General features: G+C 39.6%; 1 protein-coding gene across 10 annotated transcripts in view; it reads right to left on the bottom strand.

Annotated features, from left to right (window-relative positions):
• The window catches only part of SEC31A (SEC31 homolog A, COPII component), a 70958-nt gene that overhangs the window by 36151 nt on the left and 20643 nt on the right, over positions 1 to 14164 (bottom strand). For all 10 annotated transcript variants that reach the window (XM_089526213.1, XM_089526214.1, XM_089526215.1 and 7 more), the window contains exons 10-17: positions 13974 to 14123; positions 12792 to 13025; positions 10391 to 10465; positions 9327 to 9377; positions 5239 to 5316; positions 3498 to 3564; positions 3200 to 3378; positions 365 to 491 (exon numbers count right to left, since the gene is read on the bottom strand). In XM_089526213.1, the coding sequence (XP_089382339.1) occupies positions 365 to 491; positions 3200 to 3378; positions 3498 to 3564; positions 5239 to 5316; positions 9327 to 9377; positions 10391 to 10465; positions 12792 to 13025; positions 13974 to 14123 (961 nt within the window). The remainder of the gene's footprint in view (positions 1 to 364; positions 492 to 3199; positions 3379 to 3497; positions 3565 to 5238; positions 5317 to 9326; positions 9378 to 10390; positions 10466 to 12791; positions 13026 to 13973; positions 14124 to 14164) is intronic.

The raw sequence follows: 14164 nt of genomic DNA, 5'->3' as shown, positions 1-14164 counted from the left end.
TTTATTATTGTATTATTGTTTTTAGATTTTATTGCCTGTAATTTTAATGGATAGAATTGTTTAATCCTTTTTTAAAGGGGGGGGGGGGAGAATTGTATATATTGTATTTTTAAAGGTTGTACGCCGCTTTGATTGTGGTAACAAAAATCGGGATATAAATTAAAGTTTTATTTATTATTATTATTCACCCTCACAAATTAGTCCTCAAGTGCGTTAAAGATAGGAGCTATTTTACTAAATGAGAAGCGTCCATGTATGTGAGCTGCCTTGGGTCTCCATACTTAGAGAAAGGTGGGATAGAAACTGAATGAATGAAATGAACAAGATGTTGCATTTAAATTGAACTTGTGTCCATTTTTTTTACCACAGAGAGATGCAAATTCATCTGGCCTAGCATAAGTCAACACAGCAGCTAAAGCCTCTCTCCAGTTTTGCAGATCACAGGACTGAACAATCTCCTTCCAGTTCTTAGTCACAACTGCAGTGATAAGCTGGAAAAGAAAGGAAAAGGTATATGTGCAAGTAAGTATATTTTCCTCAAATCTGAGTTGTTCCTGTTTTTTTAAAATAATCAAGTCAGGATTCCAAGTAGAAGAAACACAACACATTAAGAGCTGAGCATTTTCAGACAGTCTGAAAACCTTGCTTTGAAACAGGATTGAATTGCATTGTACTGAACATAGAAGACACTGTTACTGCTACTACTGCTATACTAATATGGCCATGATTCATTTTGACTGCAATCTGTCATGGTTAGGTCCACATATGCAACAGAATAGGGACCTAGACAAATGGCAGAATGGCAACTTGTAGTGCAGGTTGAAGAACATATTTTGACTCCTTTAAAAAAAACAACTCTGAATGTATGAAACTAATAAATCAAAACAGAAAAGTTATAGCTCCAACACCCACAATTAGGTTTTTCCCCTTTGAGGGAACACAGAACAATTCACTCAGCCAAAACACTTAGACTTGAATCCAGTTGATACCCCCAAATGGCACAGATCCAATGGAAGAACTGCTGAATGGTAAGTCAGCACTTATGTAAATCCAAGTGATTCAATGGCCAACTGATTAGTTGGGAAATTCTGTTGAGTGAGTCAATCCAGAAGACAAGTTGGTTTTGGTGGTGGTTCAGTACAATGCAATTATATCTGAGAGGTATGAGAGTGGCAAGGTGGTGGTAGTGGAGGAAGAAAAGGTGTTTTTTCCCCACCACCATCACTCCACCCTTATGCCTTACTAATGTACTAACTTATTGCAAATCACTTAAGCAGATCCACTGTCTGTCCATCCTGAACAAGGTCATTAATTTCCAGCTCTAAACCCCAGCCCATTCTCAGATATAACTGCTGCCTTAACCTGCAGCCTCTTTTTCTTGCCTGTTTGATATTTACAAATGTTTTATTCATTATGGTCTATGGTACTAGCCACTGCAGAACGTGCAATCAACTGCACCATTTGTCTTCTTGATAGAACTTCCAGACTCCAGGTAATTAATTCAGAAACCTGTTTGCCTAAAGCTGTATTTAAATTTCAGTGTGCCCATGTCATATGTGGGGCGCGCCTTATGAGCCTTCCAGCATATACCGTAAGCCATGCCAGAAGGAGCAGCGCTGTGTGCCGGAAAGGGCAACGGCACGTGCACCTGTGGCACATGCACCGCCACATGCTGCTGTGGGCATGAGCCCCATTCACTTGAATGGGGCTTGAGCATCTGCGTTTTTTCCCTTACGCAGGGTGTGTGTCCCCGGAACAGATCGCCCGCATAAGGGAAGGGACGATTGTACTTATCTAATTTCCCCAGATGAGTGATAATGTTTGAGTTATGCCAAGTGTTGCCCTTGTACAGGCAAACAATGTAGGCTTCAATCTTGGGAGAGCAGGAGCAGATGCTAAGGAGGGTAGATAGATAAAACCTTTGACAGTAAACAGCTGAAATTCAAATTTGTTTAGAAGAAGGTATTGGCTTCACCTGAAGAACAATGATCTGGACGATTGTTTGGCGAAATATCAATTCACTTGGCTCAAAAAGCTGCAGTCAGGTTGTTAATGGGAGCTACCTATAGGGAGCAACTCCCTTGTTGCAACAGCTCCACTGCTTGCCAGTCTGTTTGTGGGCACAATTCAAAGTGCTGGTTTTAACCTATAAAGTCCTATATAGCTTGGATTCAGGTTATTTGAAGGACCATAAACCCCTTTACAAGCCCACTAGAGCACTGAGATCACCGTTGCTCTTCTCTGTCCCACCACCCTCTTATGCTTGTTTGGTGGGAACAAGGGAAAGGACCTTCTCAGTGGCTGCTCCCAGGCTCTGGAACTCCCTCTGTAGAGAAGCCAGGATGGTCCCATCCCTTGTCCTCTTTTGGCGGCAGACAAAAACATTCTTATGCCACCAGGCTTTGTCAAACTGATAAAGGTTGGACTTTAAATGCTGTGCAAGTATTCTATAGAAGTTTGTACAGAGTTTTAAATATATTTTAAGTTTTAATGTGTAATGTTTTAAACTTTTTAAATTATTTAATTGTTTTTAAATTATGTATCTACATTTTAATGCTTTGAATAGTTTTAACTTTTACTGTTTTATATTTTGTTAGCTACCTTGAGTCCCTGTACTGGAAGAAAGGCAGAATGTTAGATAAATAAATAAATAATTCACAGTTCAAAAACAGTCTGATCCCTGAGAATTCCATGGAGATATTAATTCCTTCTGTTTAGTTAATAAAATGTATAGCCCCACCTTTTGATTTGGTAGACACACAAGCCTGTCATTAGTGGTTCCCAACCTTTGGTCCTTCAGATATTTTGAACTCCAGCTCCCATAATTCCTGACTGTTGGCCAAATTGGCTGGGGCTTCTAGGATATGAACTCCAAAACAAATGGAGGACAAAAAATTGGGAACCACTGTCTGATATAATAACAGAAATGGATGGAAATTTAAGTCTTGATCTCTAAAAGTACTCTGAAATATGACTCCCTTAAAAGGTCTCTCTTCTGCTACTGTTACCTTGGCAAACATGTTAGAAACCTTGTAGTCAATCAGTATTAACAGTATAGGATGAATAGTCTGACAGTTTACTACTTCCCTGTCTTCATGCAAAATGAATGCACCTGTTTCTCTGAACTCTGATTAACTGATTCTTCTGGATGCCTGTTTGCAATAAAATGAGGGACTTATGATTACATAGGCATACATACCCTGGTAATTTTGCCTCGTGTCTTTGCAAAGTATTTCTTCTGTGTCCTGGACAGCAGCTCCTGGCCACCAGCTATAGCCAGTATGATAGCATCAGCCATGCGATTGTCGTGGAGGCAGAGATCAACAGCACTCTCAAAGTTCCCAGTCAGCAAAGCCTGAGTGATTAAGCCATCAATATCTGTACCAAGGAAAAGAAAAACACTTGCTGACAATCACCATTGCAGCCTTACAAAGAAAATCTAAGCATTCAAAGCAAATGGAACATTCTGCAAAAAAATGTGTTTTTGTTCTTTTTACCTCCAGTGACGGAAATGTTAAAAGTTTCATTTGTGGATGGCAGGGCATCAATCTCATTTTCTGTATTCTTGCAAAGAGAAAGAATGTACTTTAGTGTAGTTCTGAAAATGCCTTTAAATACATTAGAATGCACATAGCATGAGATATGCCTTCAATACCTCATTTTCCTAAGAGACTGCTCACTTACAGAAAGACGAATGCTACGATTACTGCACATATAATACAAAGTAGTTAGTGGTTAAGACTCCAGATCTGACAATCCCGAGTGCTGCATGATGTCACTAGTCCCAGCTTCTGCCAACCTAGCAGTTTGAAAGCATGCAAATGCAAGTAGATAAATAGGTACCACTTCAGTGGGAAGGTAACTGATTTCAGTGCAATCCATGCTGGCCACATGACCATCGGAGCATTCCTTGGACAATGCTGGCTCCTCGGCTTAGTAAAGGAGATGAGCACTGCCCCCTACAGTCAGTTACGACTAGACATTCATGTCATGGGACTACCTTATAATTCCTTTTATCCTATTCCCTGCTCATTTGCAGAAAAGAAAAATACCTAATCATAGTAGCAAAAATTGTACATATTTAGGACTGCAATCCTATGCATGCTTACCTTGGAATAAATTTCACTGAACTCTGTGGAATTTACTTCTAAGTAAACAGGCATATAACTAGATTGTTAGTCATTCAACTGATTGTACAGTTGTCAAATCATCACGTACGGAGACCTATAAAGTCACTCATTTCCAGTACAAGTGCCAAGCAACAGACAGAGATAAAAATATCCAGTTATTCTGAAACATGCATCAAAATGTCCAATGCTTCATTTTGAAGCAAGGTATGAGAGCCAGCATGGGATAGTGGTTTCAGTTTTGGACTACAACTCTGGAGATGAAGGTTCAATTCCCTGCTCAAACATAAAAATCTACTGGCCAGAGGGTAAAACTGAAAGACAGTCTGGTTTTCTTTGAAAGGGATACATACAGGGGATGATGAAAAGTCAATCAGAAAAAAATAATTAGTTCTTCTGAGTTTGGGGACATACAATATTCAAACTCCTCAATGGCAAACAAATGGAAAAAGAGACCAGCTGGTCCATTCTGTTCAATATAATACTGAGATTGAGCACTTGGGAACCTTAGACCTATTTTTTAGCCAACACAGTGGGGAGTTATGAAAGGGGCTATGCTATTGGCATTGCTGCCCCCTGGTGCCCATACATACAAAAAGGTGAGCTTAGAAGCTACACAAAAAGAAACAGAGCGAGCCCTGGCATACCAGGGGATGGGAGTGGGCAGATTCTGCCACAAAAGAGGAAGTTTTGGGTAACTGGCATATTTGCTCAAGTTACAAAGTTTTACTTTTTCCCCCTTGTGTAAGAGAATTTTTTTAGTGTTGAATACACACAGACTTGCCATAGCACTCCTTTTGTGTCGTGTCTTCTTAGATTGTAAGCCTGAGGGCAGGGAACTGTCTAACTAAAAGATTGTATGTACAGCGCTGTGCAAATTTACAGCACTTTATAAATAAAGGTTAATAATAATAATAATAATAATAGCACATTAATACATGCCTAGTCTCTGATACACATACATACATACATGTATGTTTACTGTGATGTGGGCGTTCACATGCATCTATATTAGATGGATATGGATATACTCAAGAGCAAACAAGGCAGCTGGGAGACCATGAAAAAGCACCTCCTTGTCCAGCCATTTAGCAGAGAAGGGAATTAATACCTCTCCCAAGCGCTGATCCTTAGCCGCCAGGCCCTCATCACCATCACTCTGTGCAGACTGGTCAAATGCCTCAAGAGCCTTTCTCACAGATGAAACAAAAGGATGTTTTAGTGATTTAAGCAGAGAAAGAAAGAAAGAAAGAAAGAAAGAAAGAAAGAAAGAAAAAGAGCAATGCAGTTAAGCAAATCCCATCAATTTCCCCAAAAGTTCTCATGTTAGTAAACTTACGGTTCCAGTAAGAAGAACCAGCAGAATCTTTTCTTCCTCCACTTCCCTTTCTAAATTGTCTCACACACAATGACTAATGCCTGTCAAAATATAAGACTGTATAAGAGTGCTCTGTAGCTCCTCCGCAGCCATGCTGACAAAGGAATGAGTGGGAGGCAACCCCACAGAGGTAGCAGGAGAGAAGAAATACTTCGTGACTATTGATTCTATACTGTGATGAAATTGTCTCAACATAACACAAGAAATCTCAGGAATCATAAAATATGTGACTGGATTAAAATTATGGTAGACTGTATAAATTTCTCTTGATCAGGGTGGGGAATCTGTGGACTTCCATTTATTGATGAACACATGCCCCCACCAATCTTCACTATTAGTCAGTCTGGCTGGGACAGATAGAAACCTGAGTCTAACAACATCCGTGTGTGTAAGTTTTCCCAGTCTTCATCAGATGAAGTTTGACTTCCTAATATAAATTGGATTTGGGATTGTTTTTTGTGGGTTTTTCAGGCTATGAGGACGTGTTCTAGAAGAGGTTTTTCCTGATATTTTGCCAGAAGCTGTGGCTAGCAACTTCAGAGAATGCTGGCATGGAAGAGAGTAGGGTATATATACTGTTGGTTGAGGGGAAGTGTATATATACTCCACTCTCTTCCATGCCAGCATTCTTCGAAGATGCCAGCTACAGTTACTGGCAAAACGTCAGGAAAAAACTCTTCTAGAACACGGCCTCATAGTCCAAAAACCCCACAAAAGACTATAGATGCCAGCCATGAAAGCCTTCAACTTCACATTGGATTTGGGATTCCTTAGCTCAATATTATTGTGTTCAATAAATAAGGTATTCTATAAAGGTTTTGTTCTGACATTTGGTTGGTGGGTAAACATGACAGGGACTTTTTGATGATGACACTAGGATACTGGCACTCTCTCTTTCTGGAAGTTGTTCTTTCATTCACTTTTCAGTAGTTTGTAAAGATCATCTTATTTCTTTCTCTGCATCAGACTGTGAAAGATGGTTTTCATTTGTTTGCTTTTCAAATTGTGATTTTAGCTTTACATTCAGCTACTTTGGAATATATTTGGGCAAAAATGCACCACAGAAGTGTCAATGTAAAACAAAAAAACCCCAAATACTGGAGTGTAGAGAAGACATACAAACTAAAAAGAAAGAAAGGGAGAAGAAATGCTGGAGTTACAGCTGAAAAGCAAGATGGCACTAAAGGAGAAGAACAAGGAGAGGAAAAGAAACATCAGCAAACCTTTATCAAAAGAACACACAGCTCCCTGCTCAACCTGATAACTATACATGATACTACTCACGTGAAACAAATGCAACACAAACTTACGTTTGCAGTAGCCTTTTAGGGTGGTGAAACAAATGCAAACCTTTTATACTGGTAATCCCTACAGCAGTGACTCTCAAACTTTTTATCCTTGTGACCCCCTTTACATTTACATGTGGATGTCATGCCACCCCCACTCAATGTAGTACAGGAATAAAAATAGTTTTGTTTTTTAGTGTGTGTTTTTTCATTTGTACATTCATGTATATTCACATTTGAACATTTTACAAGGAAATAATATCATCCAAATTAGAACCGTTTTATTTAAATTCAGTATTTAACACACGTGTAAATTTTATACATACTGTCTCACACACAGCTACGCTCATATAAGCGAATGCTCACAGGAAGTCACACACTCATTCATGCTCTTTCATTCTTTCACTCATACACATACTCATTTACTCTCCCAAATATTCAGTCACACAGAAACATTCATTCTCTTGTGTACATGTCAGTATACACAAGTACATAATGCAAGTACAGTGGACCTTTGCCTTACGCAGGGGATCCATTCCAGACCCCCCGCGTATGCTGAATTCCACCTATGCTGGAGCCCCATTCATTTGAATGGGGTTCATGCACATGGCGGCACGGTGGTGCGCACGCACGCCACAAGCATACACCCCATTCATCTGAATGGGACGCGCCGCCCCTTGCACCCTGTGCGCTCTCCGCAACTTGAGCGCATAAGCTCAAAGCTGCGTATAACGCAGGAACATTGTAGTTAAAAAAGAGATGAAGACTGTGTGTGTGTGTGTGTGTGTGTGAGAGAGAGAGAGAGAGAGAGAGAAAGAATTTGTGTGGAACACTGTGTGTGAATGAACATGTCTGAGGGAGAGAGTCAGGAAAAGAGCATTACTGAGTATATGTGAGAATTAGTGTGTGACAGAAAGCTAAGCACACATGAAGAAAGTTACTGAGAATGTATAAGAGAATGTGTTGTATCTGCAGTAATGTCTCATCCACAAGACTGGGGAAGTGATGGGACAGATAGAGGAAGAAGTAGCAGCAGCAGCTCGGGAATACCCACTGCCCCCCAGAGGCCACAATCCAGCGAGCTTCCCCACTGTCCTCTTCCTCTTTCAGCCAGAAGTGGTTACTACAAACATCCTCCTTATTTTACTCTTCCCCTCCAGAACAGAAAATGTTTGGGGAGAGAAGAGAGGAAATCAGGGTGTCCAAGTCTTGCCTCCCCCTTGAGCAACTCCTGCCCCCCCCCAGGGGAGTCCTGGCCCACCATTTAAGAACCACTGCCCTAGAGTACCTTTGGAATATATACTGGTGGTCTCATTCCCACATCACAGGTAATAGATCTGCCTGTCCTTAGATGGAGAATATTGCCATGTCCACACATCATGCTCAACAATATTTTAGCATAATAAGCACAAACAAGTTGCAGTGAGGCCTGGTCTTGTGTACATAGATCTTTTCCTCCTTTCTACATGCATAGCTGAGTTTAGATGCTTTCATTTTTCCTTAACTACAGTTTACTGTGTTATCTGGACTGGCAAACCATAGTCAGTATCAATGCTGGTTGTTTCAATGAAGGCAACTGAAAATTATAATTGCTGAAGCTGGCTTACTACACTACCATAATGATGATTAACCAGTTTATTGTGTTTGGACCTGGAACTGAGACTAACCACAGGTAATTAAAAGCAAAAGCCTCCAACCTCCTCTCAGCAAAAAGGGACTAAATATGAAACCCCAAGGTTTGCTACCGCTTGTTCATACATCTCTATAGTATAGCTTAGCATAATAGGCTGTTATGGCCAATGTAGGCTCGCTCAAGTTTTATAAAAGTGTGTTTGGCGTGAGATTTGAATCAGGAGACTTCTTCACTCACATCGGATGCTGTTAATCATGTTTAAACTGCTGCTCCTACTCAGAGGGAAAAATGATGAAGTCTGCGGCAAGAAAAGCTGATTGATGAAACAAAAACTAAAATTCTTAATGTATAAAGCCTGGCTATTTTTCTTCTGCTGATTTAGGTGTCCTGCTTTGGTTTCTGCTTCTCTCAAAGTGGCACAGCAGGGAATAATCTGCCTCCATTTTAAAAGCATTCATTAAATTCAGAATGGGGATGAAATAGCTCTGTGGAGAGTAAGTGCAATAACTGTTTCCAGAAAAAACTGGGAAAGTTAAAGAGATGTATTACATCACTAGGTACAAAATTGGCAGCATAAAATGCTGCAGTGGAAATTACATCACAGTTGTAAAACTATTTTAAAAAAGAGACACACAGACTGTAAGTCTTGGGGCAAAGTGAAGTTATCTACTGGGAACAGGGTTAAAAGATTAGGTTTTTTTTCCCCCAAAGTTAAAAAGGCTTGCATTTTTTCTCTTTATTAACATGAATGTTTACTGCATGATGTGGAATTTATAAACTGCAAATTAATGTAGGGCATGCTTAGGTGATTCATACATTTCCATACAAAAACGAAGTAGCAGTGAAAATGTGCTAATTTCCAAATGCATTTGAGTAACAAAAAGTTGCATTTGCTTTTTTACCTCATCTGGTTCTCGGCTGTGAAGATTCTCTTTGTGGAGAGCTGAAGTAATCTGAAAAAAGGAAAAAGACAATGCTTTATTTCTCTTGGAAAGTGAAACAAACTTTTAAATCTCCTAGTTTGTCAAAATGGCAAGTTAGGGTACAGCTCCTTTTTAAAATGTATCCTTTCCTTGCCGTCTAGTGAAAGAACCATCTTTCACACATCTATATCGCATGGAAACTGATGTTTGCAAAAGTCAGACACACACACACACACACACACACACACACATATATATATATATATATATAAAAACAATCTTTCCATCTGGCCATTATTTGTGAGAGATTTTATACTAAACTAAAAAACCCAAAACAAAATGTATAAGTCCTAATAGAAATGCATGCAGTACAATCTTTCTTCTTCTTCATTATTATTATCATCATCATTATTATCCCACCCTTCTGTCAAGGCTGGGACTCAGGGCAGCTTACAACATTAAAAAATACCATGTAGTTAAAAACATACAAAAACAGTATATGGATTGCTGGAAAATTCTGACAGTGCTCCAGTATTAGAGAGCTTTATTAGTCTAATTACAGAATGGCAGGAAAGATGACAGCAAAAATTGAGGAAAAACAGAGAAATTATGTAAGGTTTCTTGCTGTTAACTGCCTTCAAGCTGATTTTGACTTATGGAAATCTATGAATGAGAGACTTCCAAGTTACCCCTATAATCAACACCTCTGCTCAGATCTTACAGGCTCAGGGTCATTTTGGGACAAAATGTTCTTGGGTTTAGGGTTTTTTGTTTGTTTGTTTGCAGGGGAGCGGTGCAGTGGGGTGTGTTGTCTTCCAAGGTCCCAGGGAGAAGCTAATGCAACCCCCTTGCCTCCACCAGTTGCTCGCCCCCGAGCCAATCTTTCAGTTCCATATCTCAAACAGACAGATATTTGCCATCTCAAATTTCCACCCACTTTCCCATGACTCACCCAGTATCAGACCTAAAACAGCAATTGATTATGGCTTTTCCAATATATGTGTTTGAAAAGGCATTGAACATGTTAACAACTGTGTACTCACCTTTTGCCCCAGATCATCTTTCTTGTACCCCAAAAGTTCCAGGTATTTACCACGTGAATCCTCTTCAAAGTGCACCTTTTTAAAGAGCAGGGGGAAAGGAGAAATTTTAGAAACCAGCTCCATTTTCATTCTTTCTGCAATCTAACACCATCTGCTAAAAACTTACTGCTCTAAAGTTTAAGCATGGTGAACTTTAAGCAAGATATAAAACAAATTCAGTAGCACAGTGATTCTCTTATTTGAGGGTAAAGAGCAGGATGGGAGTATAGCTGAGAAGCACACATTGTTTCACATTTCATATTGGCAAGAGAGCTCCAAATATTTAAGACTACAGCCTTCGCAAAGGATGAATTACCGGTATGTCCCTTCCGCGCCACCTCACCCTCAGAACTGCAGAAGAAATTACAATACTATTGTCATTGGAACTGCATACCCATTTATATCAGGTTAGAAGTGGAAGAACAGAAAAGAGCTGGGAAAGAATCTAGCTGAACATCAAAGCCAAGCAGATGACTCAAGGTTCTGACAAGAGGGGAAAGGTAGATCTAGCTTGTGAGGTGCCACAATTGCTATTGTTTCCTGTCAGCATGGCAATGTTCCTCTGCATTTTGGTCCTCACTTTCATTAAGTCAGAGTTCATATGGATACTGCTGGCAAAAAGGAGCATTTACAAAACATCTTGATCTCTCTAAAATTGTTTATTTTATTTTTATCCTGCTTCTCAAATATTTTTTAAAAACCCTGTCAAAGCGGCCAAAAAAGACAATTAAAATGAAAAATCCAGAATGAATATCCCACAAGGAGAAATGAGAGAACAGGATTAAATGTAGCCAAAACAGGATAAAGGGCTCATTAGATGTCTTCTCTTACAGAAGGAGTGGACAAAGTGTAGGTCGGACAGTCCCTAAAGACCCCAACCTCTCACGGCTCTAAACTGCTGCAAAATAGCCGACCCCCCCATACCTTAAACACCTGCCTGAATCCCCCTCTTAAAAATCAGTTGAAATTCAGCCTAAATCAAAAGCAGAAGTAATATTGCTCACTTTCTGTTTCAGTTGTAACTCAATTTTGATGGTGGTGGTGATGAGTTTTTGCAGTTTTTTTAAGTATGTCAGGATTTGCAGGAACAAACCCATCCCAGTTTTTGCAGCAGTTTTTAGCCATAGGGGACAGGACTGCCAAAATATTTTTTTTAATTTGATAGGATCTGGGGGCTTTGGTGGATCAGTGCATCCCACTTGGGAGGGGGTGCAGAGAGAGAAAACTGGTGGTTTCCCACCTCTATCTTATAGTAACGCTTTGTTCCTAAAAAGAAATTAGAAATTATTTATGTGGATACATATACAATTGTACACAGTACAATTTGGTGAGTCATATTTTTTCTCTTTCAAACATTATCCCAAAACTGAGGGAACTATTTTTCTGAGAAAAGATAATGCACAGTTCGGTTAACAGGTAAATAATCCAATCATGCATATGGATCTTTCTTATAAAAATCAGTGCCATCCTTCTAGCAGAGTACTAATTCTGTGGGCAGAAGGTGCATCACCAGCCTGCACAAATCATTCAGTTTTTCCTGTATTTGTGCTACTGCTCTTAATGCATTGTTTAGGTTTCACTAGGGATGACGTGAGCAAGCTGGAATCCAACAATATCTGGAGGGCCACATCTACTCCACTCATGTCAGTAGAAATGAGGAGGGGTGCTAGGGATTGGGGGACCATGTTGGCATGTTGCATGAGCCTGGTGGGCCATACCTCTCTGCCGCTTTCTGCCACACACACTGAATTCTTTAAAAATGGTTCAATTTTTAAAAATTCAAAATACAACAGACAGTCTCACACAGCCCCTAGGGGTGTTTGGGGTAAATAAAATAAAATAAAATAAAATAAAATAAAATAAAATGAGGGACTGGGGTTCAAGGAGCCCACAGATTTCACTTTCCTCACATCTGCTCATCTTCAAGGGCCTTTCTGGTGGCTGAACAAAGAAGGCTAGGTTGGTCCCTTCTTGTTGTCCTTGTGCTGGCAGGCAAAGCATTTGTTTGTTTGCTTTGTTCAAGGGAACTTTCAGAAAGAAACTGGCTGCTGAGAAAGGGCATTTGTACTGATGCATTTTGAAAACTGATTTTCTGTTTTAATATTATATTTTGTATAACTGTGTTAATTTTGTGGTTTTATTTCTCTCTTTTTAAAATCTTGTCTTAAAATACACCTTAAGTCCAAATCTTGGGAGAAAGGTAAGGTACAATTAGAATTAACCATGAATTATCATAATTAATTATGATGAGACCGATGATGATGATGACGATGATAACATGCCCCTAATTCACCACATTACACTGAGTATTGGTTTTTAAGATGATGGGAAACTTTAATACACAAACAAGCTCTAAAATTACCTTCAAAAAAGACCACACACTTCTCTCAAAGTCATTCCTGGCAGCATCGATCTTTTTCTGACAGTAGTTGACAAAGGCTTCTGCCTGTACAGCCTCCTGCAGCTGATCAGAACGGTTCAGAAACTCCTTTTCAGTGACAACTTGACTCACGTAGACATGATAATGTGGTAGTTGCTGCTCTGGCCCTTGTTGCTGAGGTTTGCTATTTTCAAAGGTGACCAGCTTCCCTCCAAACTGGAATTTAAGTACATTTTAATGTTTTTTAAATCTGTGAACCACCTTGGGTCTCTTCAGGGAGAAAGGCAGCATATAAATGAAATAAAATAAAATAAACCTTCAAAATATGCGCTGGCTGGAGGAATGCAAAACTGCCATTTAAGACTGAAGAGATGGATTCTATCAGAATCATTAAATCAATCCAGATAAAAGAAAATAAAAATGATATCCATCAAGAGCAGGGGTTTTACAATGGATTTCCCACTAGGTGGCATTGGCTAACCCTTCTCAGTTCTGTTTCAGTGCAACCAGAATCACTATGATCTGTTTATACAAGATTTTAACATTCTGAAATGGATTGCAGGTGAACATTATAAACCAAAAATACATATTGCAATTTCATCCCAAGTAGTAAAGAAACTCTGCAAATAAACCCCACAACCTGTTAGGCAACAGGCAGAACTTTTGAGACTTCACTGATAAATGAATCATGGAGCCTGCAGACAGTTAACAGCAAAGAAAATGTGACAAGACAAAACAGTGAACGTGTAACCTAGGTATACATAGAAGAATGCTGCTATCTGCTACTGACATATGCAAAATGTCTCATAAAAAAATAAAGTGAGAGTGAGCTAGGCAACACACAAAAATTCTACTCCCCTCGTTATAAGACTGCACAATCTCTAGTACATCAGATTCTAAAGCAGAAATATGAAAATTATGGCCCTCATGATTTTACTAAACTATACTTTCTATTATGCCTCAAACTGATTGCATTAGCTAGGGCCAATTGGAGTTGCAGCTTAACAACATGTGACTCCCCCCAGCCTTTCCCACATTCCTCACCATAGCTTTAAAATGTTGTCATGCATCAAAAGAAGACATTTCTGTAAGGCACTCCGCAGAGAAATGTTCAGAAGCATAATCAAATTTTATAAAGCAGAGTGCAGAGAAGCACCCACTTACTGAAAAAGATGCACCCACAGGTCGGCGAATCCACTTGGGTGGCTTCTTCAATGGCAGGATTGTGCTCTGTGAGGTCTGCTGTGGAAGCTGTAAAGGAGGGAGTGGCTGTCCTGTTCCAAAGGGATCAAGGTTCCCAAAGGATGAGGAGAGCTTTTAAAGAGACACACAGAGAAAGAAAATCAGTTCACAAG

Source organism: Sceloporus occidentalis, unplaced genomic scaffold (genome assembly GCF_023333645.1).
Source record: "Sceloporus occidentalis isolate IW3139 unplaced genomic scaffold, rSceOcc1.0.p SCAF_5, whole genome shotgun sequence".
In the NCBI taxonomy this organism is placed as follows: domain Eukaryota; kingdom Metazoa; phylum Chordata; class Lepidosauria; order Squamata; family Phrynosomatidae; genus Sceloporus; species Sceloporus occidentalis.
The sequence above is the reverse complement of the archived record's forward strand: the minus strand, read 5'-3'. Positions and strand labels throughout refer to the sequence as shown.